The sequence below is a fragment of the Seriola dumerili genome, unplaced genomic scaffold (assembly GCF_002260705.1).
Source record: "Seriola dumerili isolate Sdu_G_001 unplaced genomic scaffold, Sdu_1.0 BDQW01000134.1, whole genome shotgun sequence".
NCBI classification, from domain to species: Eukaryota; Metazoa; Chordata; class Actinopteri; order Carangiformes; family Carangidae; genus Seriola; species Seriola dumerili.
This window is the reverse complement of record NW_019174389.1, coordinates 1,813,181-1,838,019: the sequence shown is the minus strand read 5'-3', so window position 1 is coordinate 1,838,019 and position 24,839 is coordinate 1,813,181. Positions and strand designations below refer to the sequence as shown.

The 24,839-nt window shown below is 40.3% G+C and overlaps 2 protein-coding genes across 3 annotated transcripts in view; one reads left to right on the top strand and one right to left on the bottom strand.

Moving 5' to 3' along the window:
* Positions 1–342, bottom strand: part of lhfpl6 (LHFPL tetraspan subfamily member 6) — a 43,615-nt gene extending 43,273 nt beyond the window's left edge. For both annotated transcript variants that reach the window (XM_022748924.1, XM_022748925.1), the window contains exon 1: positions 56–342. Coding sequence is in view for 1 of the 2 variants with exons in the window: in XM_022748925.1 (XP_022604646.1) it covers positions 56–116 (61 nt within the window). In the remaining variant the exon portion in view is untranslated. The remainder of the gene's footprint in view (positions 1–55) is intronic.
* Positions 343–2,229: 1,887 nt separating this feature from the next.
* Positions 2,230–24,737, top strand: cog6 (component of oligomeric golgi complex 6). The gene is made up of 19 exons (XM_022748920.1): positions 2,230–2,395; positions 2,686–2,829; positions 3,441–3,512; positions 3,688–3,746; positions 10,687–10,798; positions 11,708–11,790; positions 12,022–12,092; positions 13,185–13,278; positions 14,378–14,506; positions 15,733–15,824; positions 16,678–16,742; positions 16,847–16,938; positions 17,361–17,478; positions 18,469–18,600; positions 18,758–18,925; positions 19,437–19,544; positions 21,250–21,303; positions 21,425–21,504; positions 23,881–24,737. Exons 1-19 carry the CDS (start codon positions 2,261–2,263, stop codon positions 24,026–24,028), a joined length of 1,956 nt encoding a protein of 651 aa, XP_022604641.1. The 5' UTR covers positions 2,230–2,260; the 3' UTR covers positions 24,029–24,737.
* Positions 24,738–24,839: the final 102 nt, after the last annotated feature.

Here is a 24,839-nt window from a genome sequence, read left to right as displayed (position 1 = left end):
CGGAATGTGAACAACGTAAACACTGCTAAAGAAAATGAAAAAGAAGAAAGCTTACATGTTGGGGGAGCCCCGGAATGAGGTGCGCTCGGTGTAGTACACTGAGAGGTTATTTCCATCTGCGGACTCCAGCTATGTTGGGTCTCCGAGCAAACTTTTCTCCAGTCGAAGAGAAACAGAGAAGAAATGCGTTCGACCTGAGAGTGTAAATCCAAAAAGTGACCGCAGAATCCCCTCACTAATCACTTCCTCCTCATCAATGCATTTAACCGAGGCGATGATCAATTATTCACTCCCGTGCGGTGCAGAGACATGCGGCGCTGCCTGACTGGACTCCCGTTTCCACATTCCTGCTCTCAGTGAGAGAGAGAGAGAGAGAGAGAGAGAGAGAGAGAGAGAAAGAGGGAGAGAGAGAGAGAGGCGGAGAGGGGGCGAGTCTATGAAACACTCTCGGGAGGTGACCATCAATCACACAAATCCCCACCCAGGGGCTGGACTCACCGCTACTATCATTCCCTTCATGCTCCCGATGCGTTCACTGATGCCTCGGAAAATGCTAAAGTTATTCTAGATGTAACAATCCTGATTCTAGGAAACCTCAATTGAGTTTCTGTAGCGATGAAAGTGAGGGACATTAAAAGTGATGAAATTATTGGTGTAGTATAGTATCAGCATGATGGTAAACATTGAGAAGTCATTAAGATGACTCAAATACAAATTAACGAGGTCTTCACTTTTAGAGATCAAGTCAGGGCTATTATGTGGCACAAGTTGACAGGGTGTTAAGTGTTTTTCTGTGATTTGTTTTTTTGAGTGACTAAATGTTATTGTTATAGTTTAACATTTTCATAAAAATATTTGTTTTGAGGGTTAGTTTGTGCTGATCTAATTTGGGTTTTAAAGACTTTTTTCTCAATTTTTATTGTATGGCATCTGTTTTCTTGAGACAGTATTGGAAATAATCTGTTATCTTTTGGATTCAATGTTTTTACAGCCATAAAGTAAATACGGTTAGAGGAACATTTTTTGGAAGAATTTGTTGGTTTAAGCAGCACAATCAAATGTTTTAATGGACTAAAAGAAAATCAAAAAATATCATGATGCTTAACACTATGCATAACCCAATGTATTAACATTCACATTTAGCCTACCTGTACAAAGCCCAGAGTATAACAAAATGGATGGACTTATCAGCTGTGTGTTAGAGTGTTAGTTACACAAGTTGTTATTGTTATTACCCTTCACAAACTTTAGCCGAATGACTTAAAAACCTTTAAAATTTGAGTTTTGGCTCAAAAATGTCTATAAAACTATTGACTATCTTTGAAAGTTGATTTGTGAGTTTTTTTTAATATACTTTTTCAAATGTCAGTTTCTGATTTTTCCATGCACATGCACGATCAGGTCGGTTTCTGTTTTTCCGTTATGCTTAGATAGGTGTTTGAGAGTATTCCCATGACTATAGAACAAAAGGATGACATGAAAATAGTTTGGTCCAATTATGTAGAAACAGGTCATTTAACTATTCAAAATGTATATAATAAAAACAGATGAAGTCATGAATTTTGATAGTAAGTTGCAACTTACTACATACTGTTTTAATCTCAATTCAATTAATGAATTTCCAAGACACATTATTTACTGCTGGAATTATTTAAAAGTAGACTTTCCAACAACACTTGAACGCAGCACTGTTCTTATATTTTCTTGTGACTGTGTGAAGACCCTAGACTGGATATACATTGATGAACAGAGAGAAAGATAGAGGAAATTAGTAGTAGTGCTGTAATTTGGAGATCTCTTTATATTATTTGTCTCTATTATCTTTTAAAAGTTAATCTGACACATATGCCGAACCAGTAAACTGGAATAAAATGAGCCACTTCAGCCAACCCGAGCTCTGCATGAAGCATATGACCTGTAAACCCATTAACATGTTTTAGGACGTGTTTTTCACAGAACTCGGAGGAACTCACTGGAACAACACAATTTCAATGTTTTGCCTAATGGCTTTCCAGTTGGTTGAAGGAATGAGCAGCCTAAACAGTGAGCAATTATTATATTTGTGTGAAATCATCATCATCAGTCTTCGGTAGACCATCCCCATAGAACAAAAAATAACAAATTACTTGAGCAGAAATAAATAACTCCGTAGTGGAACCTTGTATCGTCCCCCCTCAGTAATATACGCGCCGGCCGGACGTTGATTTCAGACGGACCAAAACATAATTCAGAAAAGTTGACGTGGAGGTGTTCGTCTACGATGGCTGATATTAAAGTAGAACTTTCTGGTGACAGCTCCACTGTAATCCAGAATCCAAATGCGTCTTCTCAACCCAATAACCCGCTGTCAAGGAAGCTAAACAAAATACTGGAAACGAGGCTTGACAATGACAAGGTATGTTGGAAGACGTTAGCTTCCTGCTAGCTAGCTAACTGTAGCTAAATCTCCAAGCTAGCCGCGTTTCAGCTGGAGGAAAAAACACAGTAACAACGTCAACATAAATATTTGTGTATTTAACAATTAGCATGTTGCTGTAGTCGTTAAGTGAGTGTTGCGTTGACTCATGTTTTCGAGTCTTATTTGTAGCTACACCTGGAAGTTTACCCTGCGTGTTCTGCAAGTAAGACACGAAGGCTATTAAAAGACTGACATTAACATCATAATGTTATTTTTCGTGTTTTCAGGAGATGCTGGAGGCTCTGCAGGCTCTGTCCGTGTTCTTCACGGAAAACAGTTTGCGCACCAGGAGAAATCTTCGGGGTGACATAGAGAGACGAAGCTTGGCCATCAATGAGGAGTTCGCACGAATATTTAAAGAAGTAAAGGAGGTAAGATACAGCGTTGACAGAAATGCAATCTACTATGGATGATTTAAAAAAACAACCATATCATTGAGGCAGAACAGACTTAGGCAAAATATATGGCAGTTATTCTGGGATGAGGAAACGTTTACAGAGACTGTCAAGCAGGTGCACCTTTAAATTTCTATCTATATTGTGCAAAAGAGCACAGAATGGTGAACGATCTTTGTAACTTTAAAAGATGCGGTTTCTTATTAAAAAAGAAAAAGAGAAATGAAAAGTTTTACAGTTGCCAGAGGCAGAACTCATCTAGTAAAATGGCATATTTAATTGTGGAGAAAGAGATACAACTTTTAAAAATGCTTTGATCCGCACTAGTGTAAGTTTTCAGGGTGGTGTGTGTAGGATTCCTGCAAAATTAAATTGCAGTAACAATCGCAGTATCAAAGACTGTAGTGAAAAAGCTGTGATTCAAGCATCCTACTTCTCAACATTTGTTTGCAGCATTAGAATACTTGAAGGCAACACACTGTATCATAACTATTTCAAAATACTGTCATGAGCATCTTTAATACACAGAGATGCCTCTCCAGATCTGCCTCAGTGCTGCTTTAACTGTGACTTCACGTCCCCCACAGGAGCTTGAAAGTGTTCATGAGGATGTCCAGGCCATGAGCACATGTTGTGAAGAAATGACCAACAGATTAAAGGTACAGCAATAATCTCTATATGCTGTTTGAAAAATCTCCTGTACGTGTAATTATTTAATGTAGTTAAACTGAGTATTCAGTTCACAACAGTGGGGAATATATTAGTGTAGACTTGGTATTATTATTAATATGTTTACAAGTCATATTTATGAAAGTAGTAACTTTTCTTCAACAGGCTGCAAAGGACCAAACTCAAGACCTCATAGTAAAAACCAACAAGCTTCAGGGAGAAAAGTGAGTTAAATCTGTTAAATCTGAAGCATGAAATGTGTGTGTGTGTGTGTGTGTGTGTGTGTGTGTGTGTGTGTGTTTGTTAACTTTGTAACTTGACACATATTTGAAATAAGATTGATGCAACAAGGCAGTGGGAAAATGTCCTCAAGATTAAAACAGCAGTTCCAGTTGCCTACTATCTCTCTGACTGAGAAACCTCATTGACATTTCTAAAATAAATATATGTTACAGTTAATGGGTTACATATTTACTATTGCCTTTTGTACCTACATGAGTCAGGTACCCAGAGTGACTAGAAAAGTAGAAACTTCTGTCCAGTCTAATAGAATCCACTTCGCACTAGTTATTACTACCTTTGGGAAAGATATTATTTTAATTGTGGTAGGCCGTGAATCAGGTTTTAATTCAGGTCTACTGTAACTTAAGGAATTTTATATTGGACTGTATTGTAAGATTTTTCTGATACTTTCTGCTCCATAAATCTGATGGCATTGACAGCATTTTATTTCTCTTACTATTATGCCGTCAAGTGCCTGAAGCTTTCGTAATGTACAGCCTCGTAACATTTAGTGAGGACTCAAAACTTCAACAAAAACTGAACTTAAGATAGTGTTTATTGTTGGGCTGTTATGTCAGATTACACCAAACGAGCGCTGTACTGAGCATTGTTTACTCTTGTACATGTGTTGTGATTATCAATCTGGGAACTCGAGCGTAAACTACTGTCGCTAGCACAAGCTGTTTCTCAATCTGGCTGTAACTGAATTGTCACCAAACTGTAAAGTCAGACTGTATGACAAGGCTGCCATCCTGAACTTTTAAACTGCCATTGCTGAATGTCAGGGAGATCATGGAGATAGCATGGCAACTTTTCTCTGAATTATCTGCAGAAATTTCATACCGCCATTTCTACCCTTATCTGTTCCGAAGCTATAAGTCATTTTGGAAACTTGTCACATGTGTCGCTGATAGGCATCTTCATCAGTCCAAAGTTAGACGCCATCATTTCACTCTCCCTGCTGTTTCATTTCCACAGAGAAATTGCACTTTTTTTCTATTCAGGCAAGTCCCCAGACAAATAGTTCTTCAATCAAAGTGCAAGGCAGGAACAACATGGTCCACTTTGCAAGTATTAAACTTTTACTGCACACATTTGGAAATCGAGACCTGGCAGAATATGCTCGCACTTCCTTGTTTGTCAGCCAAAGGAGATTTTTCAGTTTAATTAGAAATTGAGCCATTACATTTAAAAACATTATAGATTGATGAGTTAAAAGTGAGTTGAGATGAGATTTTATACAAATAAAGACATGACCTGCCAAGTTACAACACTAATACTTTGAAGAGTAGATTTCTGCTCTGTGAAATGCTGCTTCTCTTTACTGTCAGAAGTTTGTCAGAAGATTTTGGTTCAGGGCAGGAGGAGCTGGCAAGCACATCTTTATTTTTGATGAGGAGAGATGAATGATTCATGTGGTTGATGAATATTTCTCTTGCAGTTGTCTATTTGCATAAGGAGGGCAGCAATCATCTTTAACGGAGCTTTATTTGTTTTATTCGTCATGTCCTATGAAGATACACATCAAAGTGTTTTCCTGTTTACGCTGCACTACTCCCTGATCTTATTGAGGCCAGCCTATTACAACTGGAGAGAAGCCCATCAGTGTGTTCTTGTGTTTGAGTGTGTATATTGAGATTTGCTGACAACACATATTAGGAGCCATCAGATATGCAGATCAAATACGCACAGCTCACCATGACATGACACCATGAGTGGAGTTAGGGTTATCAGATGTATCTTGGGTGCTCACCCATTCACAACCTTTGGAATACTGATGGATGTTTTTTTTTTTTTTTGGTTGAAAGCTTGCCACTCAGTTTAATCTAGGTATCATTAATCTATGAATATGGCTGGCAGAGTGTTGACAGGGATGTGAAAATAAAACACCCGTTCCTGTTCACTGATAACTCAGGGGGGTTGGGGTGGGGGGTGGGGCTCATTAGCATTTGTGGTGGCTGTGACCTCAGTGCTCAGTGACCTTGTGAGTTGACATGGAGGCAGGGGCACGGGCAAAGATAATGTAGATTTCTGGCAGAAGACACTGCTGACAGCTGTGATGTACCACCGCAATTCCATGCTCCACTGGCACAGCTTCAGGACCTCCTTGACAAAAAGGTGACAGGAGGCAGTGGGATTGTACAGTTCTGAATGTGAGAGCAGTAAAAGACACCAGTGGGGATAAAGCCACCAGTGAACATGTGCAGGCAATGAATTAATAAAAATCGTATCACTTTGTGCAGGGCTCTTGTTGAAGGTAAGTGGTCAGAGGTTTTACACGAATGCCCTTCTGAGTGGCCCTCTGCCTTGTCTCTTTTCCTTGCATAGTGGTCCCATTGGGACCTGCTGTCCGTCTGTGTGACATTTTCATTCGCAGAACCACAATGACCCCACAGCCAGATGGGATAGTGTCTGCACGCTGGGCTTTGACCTTGTCTATAGCAATTTTGTCTTAGAAGAGCTGCCAAGGGAAGTGTGCGCACAAGCTGTCCTCCTTCAGCCACCTACCAGTCAGCCCACTGCACCACACCACTCCAGTCTTCTCAGTCAGATCTATTTCAGGTCACACAATCCTCTGCAGTCCCAGGCCACTGTTTTTTTTTTATCTTTTTTTTTACTTGTCTCCTGTTGATACTTATTATAGCCAGGCTAAGATTTGCAGCATAATCTCACATTTTCTGCTTATGGGGCAGCTCTGCTGAGAGAGTAGAGTCATTTTCAAAGCTCTGCTGATGCTCCTGATGTGTATTTACCCGCCACAGTAGACCTGTCCTGAACTGTTTGCTATGTTATCTGCCAGTGGCACTGTGTCATTTGTCAGCGTTAATGAAACTGAAAGGAACAGTGGATTGCTTACAGTGTGCAGAAGCAAAGGTTGCAGCTCTGAGCCAATGAGAGTAGACGACCTGTATTTGTCCGCCGGCTTTCAAACGCGCTGCTCTTTTGTTCTGGGCTGCTGCTTTTTTAAAGGCGCTGTCAACAAGAGCACTAAATAGGTGTTGTCTGTTGTTCCATAATGAAACGTAACGCCACCCACCTGTCCCACACTGTGTGATCTTTGCATTAGCATGACATGTTATCACACGGAACAAGTTGAGACACCTCACAAACGGATGTTTCCGTGGACTTTGCCCTCCCGAGCAGCTGGAGCTGAAGGGGGTTGGACTGTTCAGTTCTCCAGCTATTACTGAGCCACTCAGGCAGCTACAGTGGGCCTACGTGGCTGCGCGCCAAAGTGCAACGTATTTAAATTTAATAACCACAGCAAAGATTTGCCCACATTTGGCTTGTGGCAGCCCCTAATTTCCCCACAGTAATTTCCTACAGCATATGATGCATAATCGGAAACGAAGCCCTGTGTTTCATTCAGTTTTGTTTCCTGAAAATAAAGCAGTTGTACTCAGTATGACTTCTGTGTAGGTCATTAATAAATCAAGAGCTCTGGAACCCTTGAGAGAACGATCAGGAACATCAGAGTGTAGATGACAACCTGTGTGAAATGACACTTAAGCCTTATTAATGCTCAGCCGACTGTTAATGAGGGTATAGCTGTGAGTATGCCTTTGTGTTGTCTGATTTGACTGGCTGCGACTGCACTCTGTGATCACTGGCACGTGGCTAACTAACAGCTTTGCGAATGCCAAATTTCCACACGAGACTTTGAAATGGCCCCTAATAGATTTTAATGGATAATCGACCCACATGGTTTACAACCTATGCGAGGGTTGGACTTTCGCTTGGTGATCTCCTTATCAGTCATTCTGTATGATTATAAGTCTGTTTTAAAAATTAAAAAAAAATAAAATTGAATGATGTGCTATAAATCTTTTCTTAGAAGTCATATGCTTAAGTCTGCTTTGGAGAGAGAGCTTGATGAATGTTACTCGCTGATCGAGCTCAGTTTTTCTAAACATCGTGCTGCACTATTGGCTCAGCTCTGTGAGGTAATTGAGTAGGTGCTGGTAATTTCAGTGTTTCAGTTTGACGAAGCTGTTTATGAGATTGTGCTGTGTTATGTTGCTTAAACGATTTTTGTGCTTGAACAGACAAAATCATTTGGGCCTTGTTGGGAAATCTGAGCACGCACACAAACAGACGCAAACAAAGAGACACACTGCTGACACTGTAACTTGTCTTCATCCCATCATGTAACATTATATAACCCAGATCTAATTTAACTTTGCACTTTTTTGTTGGGCATTAAAAAAGCTTCCGTCATTGAGTTCATTTTCCTTGGAACCACTGGCCCAGAGTCTCTACATACTTTGCCTTTACAGTGTGACATTGCCACACACACTCAAATATGTTGCCTCTCTCTGGTATTCGGTAATTGCAGTCTGGAGAAGAATGTGTCATGTCCTGACAGCACTGTAGACAACAAACCTGCTGCTCCATTGTTCCCTAGCTCTCCTTTGCTCGGCCGCTTCAGCTCCTGACAAACCCACAGTGCTCAATTTTGTGCAGGCATGTGCGGACTGTGTCTTTGTTGCGATTTACATTCTGGAGGAACAGGTCTGTCACTCTTGGCATGGACGTGAAAAATTGGGGGCATTTCTTATCTTCTACAGGTTAATCTGTTGCAAAGTTTTCCATGTGAGAACTGTTGTCTCTCTTCTGGAGCTCTTGTGTCCACGGAGTTCAGCATGGAGTCCACAGACCGGAACCTTAATCAGTGAAGGACTGAGAGCAATTGCTGCTGTAAAATGAAACTCATGAGGTCATATTTTTGACATAAATGTAAAAGACGTAAAATTATATAATTGCTAGTCGAATGGTTTAACTTTTGGACTCTCTTATAAAGTCATAAACATATAATCAGTCGGTCTTTCTAGTCAACTTGCTTCATTGACCACGACCTCTTTTATTGGTAGACATGCAGCCTGTGGCTTGAATGCTTCATAAATGAAATTCCAAGATGTGGCATGTGAAATGTGCCTGATGAAATAAGACAATTAGGACCATCGGGTGGCCAATCAATTTTATGTCCCATCAGATTGGTATGTAGGACTTTTTTTTTTTTTTTTCTTCCAAGATTCAATATTGTGTGTGTGTGTGTTTCTGCCTTTTTTATTCCTTCTTGTGAAGATAATAACTCAACAACCTTTAATGATCGAAATCCTACAGTTTCTTTCCATAGAACAGATGATCCAATTAGATTTTTGTAAAAGCTTGCTGCATAGATTTGCATATTAGTGATAAAATCTTCTTTCTTGAGACGACTGTAGCTCATCCCTCTACACGAGTTTGCAGGCTTCATATTAATGTTCCTCATGTTTGCGTGAATACACGCATGTTCGAATGGAAATAGTTTCTGTAATTTATGCATCATTCAGTTTAATTGATCACCTCATTAGCATAGCTTGTTAATTTTTATATATCATTGTAATTGTGTTGGGATATCAGTTAGCCCAAGCGCCTGATGTTTTAATTTGTTATCACTGAGTAGCACGATGTGTTTTCTCCTTCTCCAAACAGTTCTCATTCAGTTTTCTCTGTTTTTGAAGTTCAGTGTGTTTCTGTACGCACATGCTCAGGGTTTGACAGTGACACAATAATTCTAATACAAGACACGTAACATGTTACATTAAATAAATAATCCACTTTTTTTGTGACTGCTTCTGGAACACAGTGAAAGCCTGAGCCTCAAAAGGTGTTTTTTTTTTTTTTTTTAGGTAAAGGCAAGGTTATATCTGTATCGAATGAAAAATGTATTATCTTTATTGTCACTGCCTAAAATTTTGATGATGTAGCCAGGTTTCTCTAATAAAGTTAATTTTTAAAGTACACTACCCAAGCCTTTCTGTGCGTGGAATTCAAGGCTGTGGTGCAGCCAAGTTTTTTCCTCTTTGTGTATTGCCACAAAATCTCACTACACAAAACACGTAAAGGGCAAAGATGCCTCGAGGTCCTGTATGTGAGGCTCAGTACAGAGAAATACTAAATCATAGAATCCTATAACAGATTTACAACCCTTTACTTTCAGCTGACTGAGCCCTGGTAATAGCCGTGTGAGAGACAATGGTCAGATAATGTTATGTTCTTCTCCTCCACCAAAACAACCTGGTGATTTACTGGTGTCCTGCCTCGCCTTCACAGAGAGGGAGAGAATATAGATGAGGTGGTTTGGATGGAAAGATGGGGACAGAGGGAGGACTCGCTGTTGTTCTGCTATCCCATGACAGAGTTCCCTGTTTGACTGGGGCGGTTGCCATGGTCACTATTGTGTTGAGACATTTATAGTGACACCGATAGTGATCACTCTGCTGTTATTGATAGTGGCAAAACCTGGCCAGTATCCGGCTCTGTGTTCTCTTTGTTGCTCTTCTCTTTATTTCGTGACTACTGCACATAATATCTTTACTCTGTGTCCCACCCTGTCGTCTCACTCTCGGGTCACTGTGAGCAAAGGTGTGTGTGTGTGTGTGTATGAGTGTGTGTGTGTGTGCGCGTGCGCGTGTGTGTGTGCGGTGCGTTTGTGTGTATGTGAGGAGTATGACTGCCATCTGCTGTAGGACTTTGAACATTACATGTTGTTGACAACATACATTATTTTTAAAGTTAAATGAGTGAATATAATATTGTTGCAGTCCACACTGTCAGTTCTTTTTATCTGCACAGTAGGAAAACACAAGGGGATGACAAAATACAGTGATAAAACCACATGATTAAAGACAAGAGGAAAAATATGAACACTATTGTGAGATAAAAGTCCTCAAGGGCCTTGAAGACAGACAAAACAAATCATGGTGACAGCTGAAGTGACAAAAAAAACTAAATGACAAGGAATTCCAAAGAGAAAATAATTCTTCATAAAAATATATATAGATATGAAGGGTAACAATGACAAGTGAAGGAAATTACCATTTATCTCTTTCCCCTCAGTCACCGCCTGGAGGTGAGAGCTCAGGTTGCTCAGGCTTTCCTTGCCAAGTTCCAGCTATCTCATGAGGAGATGGTCACACTGCGAGGGGCTCGGGATGCACCCATTACTGAGGTAATTTCCATTATAATCTATGCTAATGAATGAAATCATGTAAAATCCTCACCACACCCACAAGCTGGAGGGGTTTCAGTAACAGGAGCCCCTTTTACACAGACATCCTGCCACATTGCTGTAAAAGAAAGTCATCTTTGCTTGTTACTAAACCAAACAAACCCGGCATTACGCCGGCGCCATGTGTGATTTTTAGACAACATGCCGGCATCCTGGAATCAGAGGCTTGATGTGTAACAGGACCGTGTCACTGTCTGTCCTGTGTTCTGCTGGTCATACTGTCGATTTAACTCTGTGACTTCCTCCACTGCCGGCTTAAAGGCAAGCTCCCCCACCCCGCCCAAATTCTGTGTTCATACCTTTTATACCGAGGCAGAATAAAGGTGCAACATTCCCATAGTGAACAGGCTGTGTAAAAGGGGCTAGGTACAGATACTGAATGCGTCTTGCTGATCTGCAGTTTTTATTGTCAGTTTTTCCTTTAGAGGCTCCATTATCTGGATCCCCTAGTTGAAGGATGACCACTCTTCTCACTCTCACTCATGCTGCCACAATAACTAATGAGTTGTAAGATGTGATAAAGATAGGAAAATCGAAATGATTTGAGCTTCTCTGACCATCCTCCCCATCGCTTGTTACCGTTTCCTACTAAACATGAAATAAAATCTAAATGATCTAAAGAAAGAAAATCAAACTTTTATTACCTGGTTATGATATGCACATACATAATTTTGCATATCAGATAACACCACACATCTTTCAGCTTCAAAGCAATTTTGCATGATAAGTTACAAAGATAACTTACCAAAGCTGTAATTTTTAGTCTTTTACCAAAAATGTTCATTGACCTCTGCAAATCTGCCACCTTTTACTCTAGTATATTCATTTATGTGTCATTCATTTTCCCAGGATTTCTTCAGAGCTCTCAGCCGAGTGAAGCACATCCACGAGGATGTGAAAATCCTCCTGCGAACCAACCAGCAAACTGCAGGGTAAGGTGCATATCTGACTCCACAGTGTTAGTCTGTTCCCCACCAGTGTCTTTTATGGTAATTTTATTCTCCTTGTTAAATTCATGGCATTTATTTTGAACCAGAGATGTGGAACAGTTAAGTAGGAGAAAAACATCCAGGTCGGGTATTTATGTCACTGTCAGGGATCTGACACTATGCTGCAGGTCATGAGTATGTAATGTGTGGTCTTGGTTCGTGTGCTTGTTCCAGGTTAGAGATCATGGAGCAGATGGCCGTGTTACAGGAGACATCATATGAGCAGCTCTACCGCTGGGCTCAGAGTGAGTACAGTACACAGAGTTAATACCACGAGCACACCAAGGGATAAAACTGACTTACCATGACCCTCCATGTACACAGCCCTCCATACTGAACTGGGGTGTTGTGTTGTCAAAAACAGACAATTAAGCCAATGTATTCTGTACAGTTTACTTCCATTTGTCTCCAAACGGTTGCTACTGTTGCATGATTTCTATTAGTTGTGTGTTTTTTTTGTTTTTTTTTATTGGATATACCAAAATACAAAACTGCGCTCTTTCAAGTGACCATAAATATCCAGTAATGGCGTGTATAGGAGTCATTTGAGAATACATGTGACTCATAACTTCTGACTGAGTATTGTCAAACGAATGCTTGAAACCAAATGTTTTGTCGTTGAAAATGAAAATGGAAATAGTCTATTTAGATCACAGAAACCTCATTTGTTTAATTATACAGTAACAAAATACAGAGCGTCTACTAAATTGTGAGTTGCTCCACAGATTCTTATTTTGCTGTGGTTTAGATTTGCCAAAAGTCCCAGTTCCGTAAATTAGGCAAGTGAAAGTTTGGTGTTGGTTAAATTAAAGAACTCGAAGTTCTTCTGTTTTTTTGTAATTTCTCTGCATGTTGTAGAAGTTGTAGAAGTTGATTTATTTGTGAATAGTCTCTTTTTTTGTACACGCATTTGTCAGTCGTTAATTTTCACAAAAATATTACCACACATTCTCTTAGGAACACATGTACATGTCTTTCCAGCATTAAGTAAAGTCCAACAAGAGTGGAGTGTGTTGACCCATTTTCTCCAATAGTCTGGAAGATTGGCCACTGCCTGTTCATTGTTTGTATTGTCTGAAGCATAAGCAAACCGACTGACTTCTTAGTGAAAGCTCATTGGAAAATATGATTTTGAAAATGTTCTTGGTGCTTTGGTGTGCTTTCTTGCCAACAGGGTTGACATGGTCAAAAACATTTAGCAACAGTGAATGGAGCATAACACAAAGATAGTAACTATAAAAACAGCACTCAGATGATAGTGTCCTACTCCGATAGATATTATATAGATTATGTTTCTTGTCCTGTATCTCTTCTTGTTTTTCTCTCTTTCTACATAGACGAATGCAGGGGACTGACCCAGGAGACGTGTGATATCAGCCCTGTGCTGACTCAAGCCATGGAGGCCTTACAGGACCGGCCTGTCCTTTACAAGTAACATATAAACACAACAGAAACTTATTTATCTAAATGAAACACTGTATGGTCTGTCCCTTCTGTTATCTTTCTCTCTATGCCAGCCAGTGTTTACTCAGAGTGCTAATAACAAGTAGAAGTCAGCTTGTGTAGTGGTGAATGTTTTAAAATGTCCAATATCAAAGGGGCTGTTTGAATCTATTACTAACAATAGAGAGATAGCTCCTAAATATACAGTATGAAAATAAATAGCTACAAGCGCCACACTTCACTGATCTGAATACATGCTTGTTAAATTCAGAATGAAGTGGCACTGCTGCTGTCTTCAGTGGGTTACTCACAGGTGAATTGTAAGAGTTTTTGGCTGAGGAGATTCTTGTCTCAGACAAAGAGAAACAAAGAGCTTTTTGATTAGAAAGCAACAGAACAAACAGCCTGAAGCAACAGAAAATGTCACCACTATCCAGCCAGCGGTAGAAATTACAGATCCGCAAAATAAATCACTGTCAAAATTCGTCATGAACAATCAGGACTATAACAAACTGCGGCCACAGGTTTCTGGCACGCACTGTGTACAGAGTACAACTTTATGTGTACATTTAGCAAGAATTCAGTTTTATTTCCATTCAGTGTTTCTCATGCTCTTCATGTTGCTTGTGTAGAATTGCAAAGGTCTCCCAGATTTCCTGAAGCTTCCTGTGAGTTTAACTTTGTCCCAAAAAACAAAACAACACAGTGGAACGTTTCACACGTTACACCAAGATATGCTTTCATGGCAAAGCCTCCTTCTGTTGGTCTTCATTCTCGGAAATGCACCTGTCTCAGTGCCCAGAAAGTGTCCAAGGTCGTGCGCTGGCTGGGGATGTTTAGGCTGAGAGAGCGGAGACCGACGTTCCTGGAATCTTAATTCAGCACTATCTTCTGTTTAGTCTGTCGTAGAGTCTGCCACCGCCAAGTAATCAAAACAACCTCAAACTCTTTCCTTTTGGAAAAGCTGCCTGCATTGTTGCTGCATGTCAGCGACTGACCTCCGACACACAGTCTGCACGAAAAACACTGTGTTCACATGAAGTTTGGGTGTTGAACGTTGGCCCCTCTCTCTCCTCTTTTCGGTCAGGTACACTCTGGATGAGTTTGGGACTGCTCGCAGGTGTGCGGTGGTAAGAGGCTTCATCGACGCACTCACCCGCGGCGGGCCAGGAGGAACTCCTCGCCCCATAGAGATGCATTCACATGACCCCATGAGGTAATCAGTCCCGTTGTAATATGACGCTTCTTACTCAAATCCCATTTAAGTGCTCAATTTTGCCATTTCTCAACATAATAAAACCAAAAGGAAACCTAATTTCTGATGGAAATTTAGCTATTTTTCCACAGAGTTGGAGAAACTCAAGGATGCTTCTTTCATGTCTCTGCATTAATTTTGAAGGTACGCTGAATAATGAGTTCAGTGTAGCTTAGCTCATTTAATGGATGTCTGCAGAATCAAAGAGAATATCCCCTTAAAAATATGAACACGTACATTTATGCATTTCAAAAGATGAATGTCTTGTCGAACTTAACCACAAGTTATAATTAATGTATTTAAAGAAATTAGATTATATCAAACTTACAACCTGTTTCCTGTTTGTGCACACAACCAGAGCTGATGAATACTAATACTGTATTTACATATATTTAGTATAAAAAAAAAGTTCTAACTGGTTTGCAGTTATTAGGATTTTGTGAGAACTTGTCAAAACATTTCTGGTGATCACAAATTTAAACTGTCAGAATTTTTCCAGACTAGATTCATTATTCAGTAGAACTTAAAACCACACACAGACATTCAAATGGATAGTACAGGAAATATAGTTGAATCCAGGTCTAATATTCTACAGTGTATCTATTGTATGATTGTAACAATCATATTTCATGTCCTGATTATGATGATCCCAATTCAAGATGATGTTAAATATCTATTTTGTCAAGGTGTGTGTGAGTGTGTGTGAGTGTGTGTGAGTGTGTGTGAGTGTGTGTGAGTGTGTGTGTGTGTGTGTGTGTGTGTGTGTGTGTGTGTGTGTTTCCTTTTGTACCACGGTCTCTTCCCTCTTCCTCCTGTGCCCAGGAGCTAAATAGGAGATTTTCTCAGAATACCAGCCATGTGTGGAACACAAAATCACCTCCACTTTATAGGAGGCATCAGCAGTTCTGAGAACATCAAGTTCTTTCTCACCTCCCTATGTCCTCACACTCGCTCACACGCTCACAAACACACATACACACGCAGGCTTACACATAATAATTCAAGTTTAACCTTGCTGTTTTCCACCGTTATGTAACACCAAAAGCCGTGTGTGTTTGTGTGTGAGTGGAGTGAAACATGATGACCTGTGCCTCGATGTAGCTGTGGTCATGGCGTGGTAAGATTAGCCCTCGGGTGGCCCCTCAGTGACGTACTGGTTAATGCAGACTATTTTGTCGCTCTTTCAGGTACGTCGGGGACATGCTGGCCTGGCTGCACCAAGCCACTGCTTCAGAGAAAGAGCATCTAGAAGCTCTGCTGAAACAAGTCACTCTGCAAGGTATGATGCTTCCTAAATGCTAATTATACAGCTCCATCATCTGCGGTTCATGCCATACCTTAAAATTACAAATGGTACAATTGCACATACTATCTTTTTTTTTCCCCGCTGTCTTCTTTTTATATAACCCTTATTGGAACAGTTTTCTTTGCAATTTTAATTAGGTGTATTTTACAAGTGAACCGCAGCTTGTAAACAAATGTCACAAGTATTTGTTTATTGGACAGAGTTTGGGAAACCAGTCATTCAGTGAGGTTAGAGATGTTGGCAACAGTTAGAGTGTGAACAAATCTAATTCTTGTACATTTAGTTCAGCCTGATGAACTAATCCTGTGCTTGTTTCCCTAATTTAACTTCTTCGGTTCTCATTAAGAATGACTACAGCTTAGTTGAGACCGGAGAGTGCTCTTGGCCCATTTTGTCAGGCTACTATACATCCAGGCTGTCAGATCACATTTATCTCCTTTTGTAGTAGTTCTCTGTTAATTCTGATTATCATCTCACTCCTAGCAAATCACATGAGAGCTGACTGAAAAGTTAGAGCATTTTCAGGCTGTTGTCATGGTGTCACTTCAGTTTGAATGACGGGCATTGCTGTCACCTGCCTAAACACAGTGAACAGTGAAAATATATGTAAAAGTCTGAGTAAGCATCAATGTGTGAATGCATCCTAAGCCTCACACAGGAATTAATTAGGAATGTGGAGGATGGAGGATGTGTGTTACTGCAGATTTGATCACATGCAGATTTACCCCAGTGCTGTATTTATTAATACTGTGCTAATATACATGATATCCTCAAAACAGCTGATGCCATCCCAAATAGCCCTGATTATTTATTCCTCTTTCGTTAGGTGTGGAGGAGAACATGCAGGAGGTGGTTGGACACATCACTGAGGGGGTCTGCAGACCGCTCAAGGTGAGCAACCAAATTACTTTAAGAAGCTATAAAGTAAAACAAAAACACTGATCAGCTGTGTTGAATGTTTAATGTGTTGTGTATTTTGTGGACCTGTTCCGCAGGTTCGGATAGAACAGGTGATTGTGGCTGAGCCAGGAGCTGTCCTACTTTACAAACTGTCCAACCTGCTCAAGTTTTACCACCACACCATCAGGTATTTTAGCTCACTCACAAGTTTGCAGCGTTACAATCACTATGTACTATGTATTTCACTATGAGTTGACAGCTGAAATTGATTGATGGCTCAACAAAAAATAATGGGGGCAACTGTTTTGATAATCGATTAATCACTTAAGTAATTTGTAGAGCAAAATATACTGTGGCTCTATTTTTTTTAATTTGCTGCTTTTCCCTGCTTTATATTATTGTTATATTATTATGAGCTTTTTGTTTTGCATCATCTGTTGGACAAAATAAGCAATTTGAAGAAGCAACTTTGGGCTCTTGAGGCTCGTGATGAGCAGTTTTTGCCATATTTTGACATTTTCAAATTTAATTAGTCAGTGAATCGGGGAAAAGAAAGAGAATTGATTATCACCGTATGCAGCCTTGTTGACTTGTTTGATCTTTGTCCAGCTCTATTATCGGGACTAGTGTGGCCTCCTTGCTCATCACTATGGAGGAAATGCACGTGCTCAGCAAAAAGATGTTTTTCAACAGCCTTAGCCTCCATGCAAGCAGACTCATGGACAAGGTATAGTAATATGATATTCCACAATATTGTTTTTATTTCAGTCGGTTGTTGTTGTATATTTTATGTGTAAAAAAAAAATTAGTTTATCTTCTTATCCAGAGTGATTCAAGTGTTTCACCAAAACATTCTTTAAATCCTTGATAAACAAGAATGAGAAGAAATCAAATCCAAGTTGACCAAAATAAAATCTACATACGCAAAGAAAGATCATGTCAAAGAAAGTGACTGCAAACAATACTTCACCTAAGGAAAGAGATAAAAGATGAAACCTTGTTTTTTTTTTTTTTGTTTTTTTTTAAATAGAGACAGTTCGCAATGTTCTTTCATAAAAATGCTTAAATGACAGTGCAGAAGTTCAGTTTTGCACCCTGTGGACACATGCTGTGTATTTCAGTTTTCCGTCTAAACCCTCAAAGACAACAAGGCTATTTCTGAAGCACTTATGCTTGTAAACAGTTTCAGCCCGCCGGCCACAGCATCGAAATGGCGCTCGCTGCCAAAAAACACCAGACTTGTTACCGTTTAGTTAAATTGGCATCCAAATATACCTCAGCACGAGCGAGAGCTCTTCCACATTACATGCTCGCTGTTTACTGATCAATAGCAGTTACAAGAGTTGTCCCTGTAGCTTGGTGTTAATCAAATTGGAAGCCCTCAGGGTTTTGGTGTCAATTCCAGCTAATGCCAGGAACACAGCCTTCTCATGATTTGCTCCATTAGGTGGACAAAGGTGGCCAGGCTCAGTTCTGCGTTGTATATCCAGAGGCCAATGAAATCAAAACCATCTTCATTAAAAAGCTCTACTGACTCTGAACAAGTGGAGGCTCAGAGTAGCAGCAGGGAGCAGTTGTATATTCAGTCTATCGTGTTGCTCATTAGGGATGTTAAATGCTTTGATAATGTTGTGAGGACCACTTGTCTTTATAAAGGCTGCAGCCCACACACACAACTAATCTCTGCGAGAATAACTTTGCTACTACACCCGGACAGGTGGAGCTGCCTCCTGCAGACCTGGGACCCACAGCCTCCCTCACTCAAACGCTGTCCCTCCTCAGGGAGGTGCTGGCCTCCCACGACTCCTCAGTGGTTCCTCTGGATGCCCGCCAGGCTGACTTTGCCCAGGTTTAACACACATTTCTACTATATGATCAGACTGAGAGAAAGGCTGATCTGTTACTGTTTCTGTTAAATCTATGAGCTATGAATGTGTTAATATTTGTTTTATCGTCTGTTCTATTTACTCATCTCTTAAGGCTCTGTCTGACTTTGTCTCCCTCAGGTGCTCTCTTGCATCTTGGATCCTCTCCTACAGTTGTGCACCGTGTCAGCCAGTAACCTCGGTACAGCTGACATGGCCACCTACATGGTCAACTCGCTGTATGTGATGAAGACAACGCTGGCTCTCTTTGAGTTCACCGACAAGAGACTTGAGATGCTTGAGTTCCAGGTTTGCCTTCATTATGATTTTAGAACACCTTAATAGTGAGTCAGACAATTAAATGATGTGTCAGTTTTTAAATGTCTATTTACATTTGATTACAATTAGTCAAGGCCAACACACCACACCTTAGTGGGACAAGACAAACTGAGTCATAAAACACTAATGTTATCCAAAGTGAATGCTCAGTTTGCAGTCACCATAATGACTGTGCATCAGGGTATTTTTCATTAGAATCAGTTAATTATTCTTTTCCCTTTCATTAAAACCCAAAGAGCCCAAATCTTTTATTAAAAAGATTTAATTTGCTATCTCATAGAAGGGTGTGCGTCATGCATTGTTGTTCAATGCGCCATGTATCCCTCTATTTTTAGCACATCTTTTGTAATCGAGCACCACAAGAGCTCCTGTGGAAGTTTCATTATCAATAGCACAGTGATTCTCCATTAACCACAAGTACCACTGGCTCACAATGCAGGCTTGGACTGGATTTTAAATCACTCTCTCCCACATTTTCTAGATCGAGGCTCACCTTGACACTCTGATCAACGAGCAGGCATCCTACGTGCTGACCAGAGCCGGACTGAGTTATATCTACAGCTGTGTCCAGCAGCACAGTGCTGAACAGGTCTCACATGGAGCATTTAACCACACTCTTACATGCACTCACTTGTGAAGTTACAGTACACATCTCTCCTCTTAGACTCCCTAATGGTCCTCTTTTTATATTATACAGGCCCTAACATTATTGCTTACACTACCTATTTGGGCTTTACAATAGCTATCGCTATGGTTACCACATGACCAATATCTTTATTAGTGCATAATAGCATTTCTGTCAGATTTTCAGATGAGAAAAGGACAGAGGGAGGCAGATCATATTATGTTCTATTAGAATATATTACCTTGTGCAGAAGTGTCTTGTGCAGTTGAGAGACCTGATGCCCTGGAGCCTTCCTCCGTCTTTACAACACACTTTGCCACTAGGCTGACTGAGACCCATAGTTGTGGTTTAGCGTGTGAGTCTTGAAACCCTGGGTCATGTCAGGACACACCACACCCTGCTGCTGCTGCAGCTCAGTGCGAAGCTCAATCAAGACCTGTCATTCTTCTGCAGACTACTTCTCTCCTCGGGTGGCCTGTCTTGGTTTTTCCTTAAATAGTCCTCTGTTTGAAAAGATTAGGTCTGGCTGTCTACACTCGACAGCATCCCAGATGTCAACGACTGACAAGAATCCCCGAGTTTATTTCAGCCTTTTCAGGTTTACTTTTACTATCTGTTTAACATTTTATCCCTGTAATTTTCTGTGATACATCAGATGAACGAGTCAGAAACAAAAATAAATAAAACGGTGATTAAAACAATACTGTTCACTGGCTAGCAGCTAGCAGATGAGTTTGCGGGCTCATGATGGTTAATGTGCCCTCATCCCTATAAAATCACTCCAGGCACTGCAGAGTTGCTTTGACCCTTGCACTGCTTTCTGTTTGCTGCTTTTAATGTAGGCAATTTAGGCGTTTAAGCTTTACTTAATGTTGTCATTCTGGATAATCGGTGTCGGCTAATTGTCTCGAAGGTACCTGCTGTTGTGTTCACAAAGTCAGTCATGTTTTTAATCTGTCTAGTTAAGATTAAGGTTTCAGGGAGGGGGGTTTCTCCTGTTCACGAATTAAAACTCACATGTCCAAGTTCAGTTTTCTAAAAATGCTGAATTATATAGTATATATTTCTTTTCCCAGTAAATACCTCCAGTGCTGATAATTAGTCCTGAATTATAAACCGAAGATAGCTACAACAGCCCATGACATCAGAGAGATGTTGAACCAACCAGTCTGCCATTTAAAAACTAAGCCAGCATGAGAAAGGAAGTGTCATGTAGTTATTAAGATACATGTGATGTTTTATTATGATACAGATCTTAGATCATATTTTCCAGCCCTAATGTAAATCATCTTTTTGTTTTTTTTGCTGCACACAATGATGATGTGTGTGTTTTTTCATTTTTGTTTTTTGTTGTTTTTTTTCAATAAACCTTTTCGTGAACTTCCCCTTAAACCAAAGAAAAAGAAATGATTCTTGGTATACGGTAAGGTGACCAGGGTAACATCACTCACTGAGGCATCACTGTGTGTCTGCCTCCATCCATTTTTAGCATCTGCTGAGAGTAATGTATACAGATAACACAGGAAGAGACTTGCTGCATGCAGACATGAATTAATGAAGGTCCACAGTCACCTGACCTTTGTTCAGGTCTGAGATTCAACATTGCTGCTGTTCAAACACCTGTGACCTTGAGCTGGATTCTAAGCTGATGTTCACTTTTCTGTCTCAGGGTGCTCTGTCCCTCCTCCCAAGCATGGACAGCTCCTCTGTTAAAGCAGCAATGGTGAGTTACACCACATGTGTTTATATATCTAATGTTCCCTGGAGGGAATAATAAACCGTCACTTAATTATGATGTTTCTCTGACTAAGCACCTGCAGTGAACTCTCCCCCACAAACAACAGGTCCAGTTTGATCGGTACTTGTCATCGCCAGACACTCTTGTGATGCCACAGCTCAACTTCCTGCTCAGCGCGGCCATCAAGTGAGTTCCTGTCCCTAATCATGAGAGTAGCTCTCCCTGAGTCTTGCATGTATGCAGTGTTCAGGCTTCAAGTTAAATGTTTACCACGTCACAGGGTAAAGAGCATATTCAGAGGGATAAAAATAGAATGTGAACGTTAACCGAATAATGTTTAACATTCATTAGTTTCCCAGATGTAATATGATCATTACTGCATTCCAAACAAAACACTCGACTAAATGCACAGCGTGTTTGGATGCTAAATTGCTGAAGCCACCAACACATTGAGAGAGTGGTCCACAGGACTGTCTGTATTTGTCTTACTGATCAGAAAATGCACATGCTTTTAGCTCAATCCAGCTGCTACATTGGAGGGCTCTTTCTATGAGTCACGTTTACTGGGAAGTGCAGCAGGCTTGAGGAGCACTCTGTACCTCAGGTTAATGTTCCCTATTAATGGACATGGGAGGACTGATGGGCAGGACGCCATTAATTAGCTTCTGGTCCATTTCTCACTCACACTCATTCCCTGAAATCATTCCTCCTCTTTGTCTTTCTCTCTCTCTCTTACTCTCTCTCACTCTCTCTCTCTCCTCCCACCCCACGCCCCCCCAACCCTCCACACTATCTCTGCTTCTCTGCTCACCTAAATACACAAAAACACCCGCTATCACTCTGAAAATACTCCTGGAGTGCACAAATAATGAGAATGTACTCTTAGATTCCCTTCGTTTCTACTTTTGTGTTAGTGCACTTGGTGTGGAGTAAGGTGTTATACACAGCGCTGTGGTTCTGTGCTCTCTGTGGGCCAATTAAAAATATGGATCTCAAGAGCCTGAGTGGGATACAACCAAGGTGCTCCCACTGTGTCGTTGACTCCTCTCACTGGGCTCTTCTGATTCAACCGCTGCATCCTCCATTCATACTGCACTGAAAGAAGTATAAGTCACATTATATCCTTCACTTCAACTTTATATGTTTGTTTTTTTATGATAAAACAGTAAAAAAAAAAAAAAAAAATCATACTTTACTTAAAGCTACAATGATAAATGAAGAACAAAAGATGTTTCTAATTAATTTTTTTTTTTTAAATGCTCAAGGTGACTTATGAATCAGTCTTGTCTATAAAATGTCAAAACGGTGGCCACCACAATATCTTAAAAAAACACATTATATACCAAAAAACACACATGCTCCAAATGCGTCTTTCTCAAACAACCCATTTCCAGTGAAGCCTTTGTGAAACCTTTGGTTTAGATTTTAATTATTCTACTGATCACATCCGACAGCAGTGGCAGATTGGTATAGCATGTCAGATAGAAGAAAATATCTGGGCATCAGTTATAGAAAATACACTTCACTATTCTGAGCTGTAATACTGAGAAAAGAGACAACACATGCACATACAACAGGGTCCAACAGTCTGAGATCACTTTGGGGAAGTGGTCTTAGACTTTTGGACCCTGCTGTATGTTTTGGAAATGTGCAAAGATGCAAACATTTTGGAGAGAAGTGAAAGATGAAATGTTTACCTGCTATTTCCTCTTTAGTGTATTTTGGCTTAAACGAACAGTGCAATGATCAACCACAGCACTATATTTAGTGGAATACTCAGTTTATAGTCAGAAAGACTGTTCTGAAATTCTGGATTTCTTAGCACATCCCTGTTCTGGAGCGTTGGTAGAAGGAGGTAGTGAGAACACTCCCTCTGGAAAAGCTGACCTACACACTTCATGACAACGTCGAGGGATTTATTAAGATATGTCAACCAGTCTTGGACACGGTGGACCCCTCTGGACTGGACTTCGTTCTACCTAATTAACAACATTGGAACTGACTACAGCATACTCTAGTAATTTGAATGCAATTTGACTCCTGCTTCTTTATGTCTTGTTAAGGTAGTTCAAAATGAAAGAAGTGGTTATGTGCATATTCAAAACTGAGACCATATGTAATTGGTGCCAGACCCTCCAATAAAAAAAATGTCACGTTTTGTTTGACCAACAGTCGAATGTAAGACCAAGCAAAGCAGCAAATTCTCACATTTTTGATGGATCTTCAAACCATCAAATATGTGGTATGATTTAAACAAACAATCCATGATGCTGTAATATGTATCCATAGATGGCAGTGTGCACCACATACACCACTACCACTCTTTGTTTTTACTCTGCAGGGGCACTCAATGGTCACTGAACAAAAAAAAAAAAAAAAAAAGCAATTAGGACAAATTCTTACTCATGGCTGATTTATTTCAGCTCTTGAACAGTGACTAATTAGAGTATAGCTCTGCAGGTCTGATTTAGGTTAGAAATACTAGAATTTAAAAGGCCCATTCATTGCTGTCACTTTGTTTTGTGAGTATAAAAATCTTAAGCATTTTATCTGTTTGTGCAGGGAGCAGATTTTCCGTCAGTCGACAGAGCTGGTGTGCAGAGCCTATGGAGAGGTTTACGCGGCGCTGACCAGCCCAGCTAACGGCTACAAAGACCCAGAAAACCTGTTGCCCAGATCCCCTCAGCAGGTCCAGACCTTGCTGTCCTGAGAGACACTTCTGTCGCACCTGGTTGATCTCAAAAGCACCCGGCACCGGGCGGCCTGCAGGTTATTTAAAGAGCGGTGTAATTTGTACAGTATAATAACACAAATGTATATAAAAGTGGTTGTTAAGGTGGGGTTCTTTGTGGGAAATGTGGGATGTGGGTCACTGACCACAGAGAGAGACATGTCTGTATATAGAGCTTCCTGTGCGCAAGGAGGAAAGAACATTATATGTATATGATCCTTTTACATTCACTGCTGCAGGCGGTTGGCTCGTTCTCTTTCTCTGTGAAACTCATGTGTCTCCTTCTTTCTGTTTCACACCATGTTCTCTGTTTGGGGTCCATAGTTTTATAAAACAATGTCTTTTTATCGAAAACACTGACCATTATATAAAACAAAAGGATACACTAAATTAATGATGCTTGTCTTATTTTTCCACACTTAAAAGTGGTCGGGAAAAATTCTGCCACAGGAGGAACCTCAGCGGCTTCAGCACAAACGTTGTTTATTTTAATCTCAACTGTTTTGAGCTGTCGGGATAAAATGGAAAGTCTGTCTTACCATCTTGTTTGGTTTTTCAAACAAATGTCTGCCATGCTGACTAAGATATGAAAATAAGACTATAATGAGGCTGGATTTAGTCATTTACCATAAATTCTACCTTTTAAATGAATCTTTGGCAATTTAAAAGCCATTATGGTGTGTCAGGAGTGGGAAATGTTTTTCTTCACTATTACCACAGCATTAAACCCCCATTTTTATTATGAGCTAAGCTTTCTCGTCATGTGCTCTCTTTTGTACATAATACACCT

What these genes read in the sequence shown, in the direction of transcription:
- cog6 (XM_022748920.1), top strand. Translation starts at nt 2,261, where the DNA reads ATGGCTGATATTAAAGTAGAACTTTCTGGTGACAGCTCCACTGTAATC. An exon ending in GGGATGCACCCATTACTGAG is followed by an intron (nt 10,799 to 11,707) that starts GTAATTTCCATT and finishes TCATTTTCCCAG; the next exon opens with GATTTCTTCAGAGCTCTCAG. An exon ending in GACCGGCCTGTCCTTTACAA is followed by an intron (nt 13,279 to 14,377) that starts GTAACATATAAA and finishes CTTTTCGGTCAG; the next exon opens with GTACACTCTGGATGAGTTTG.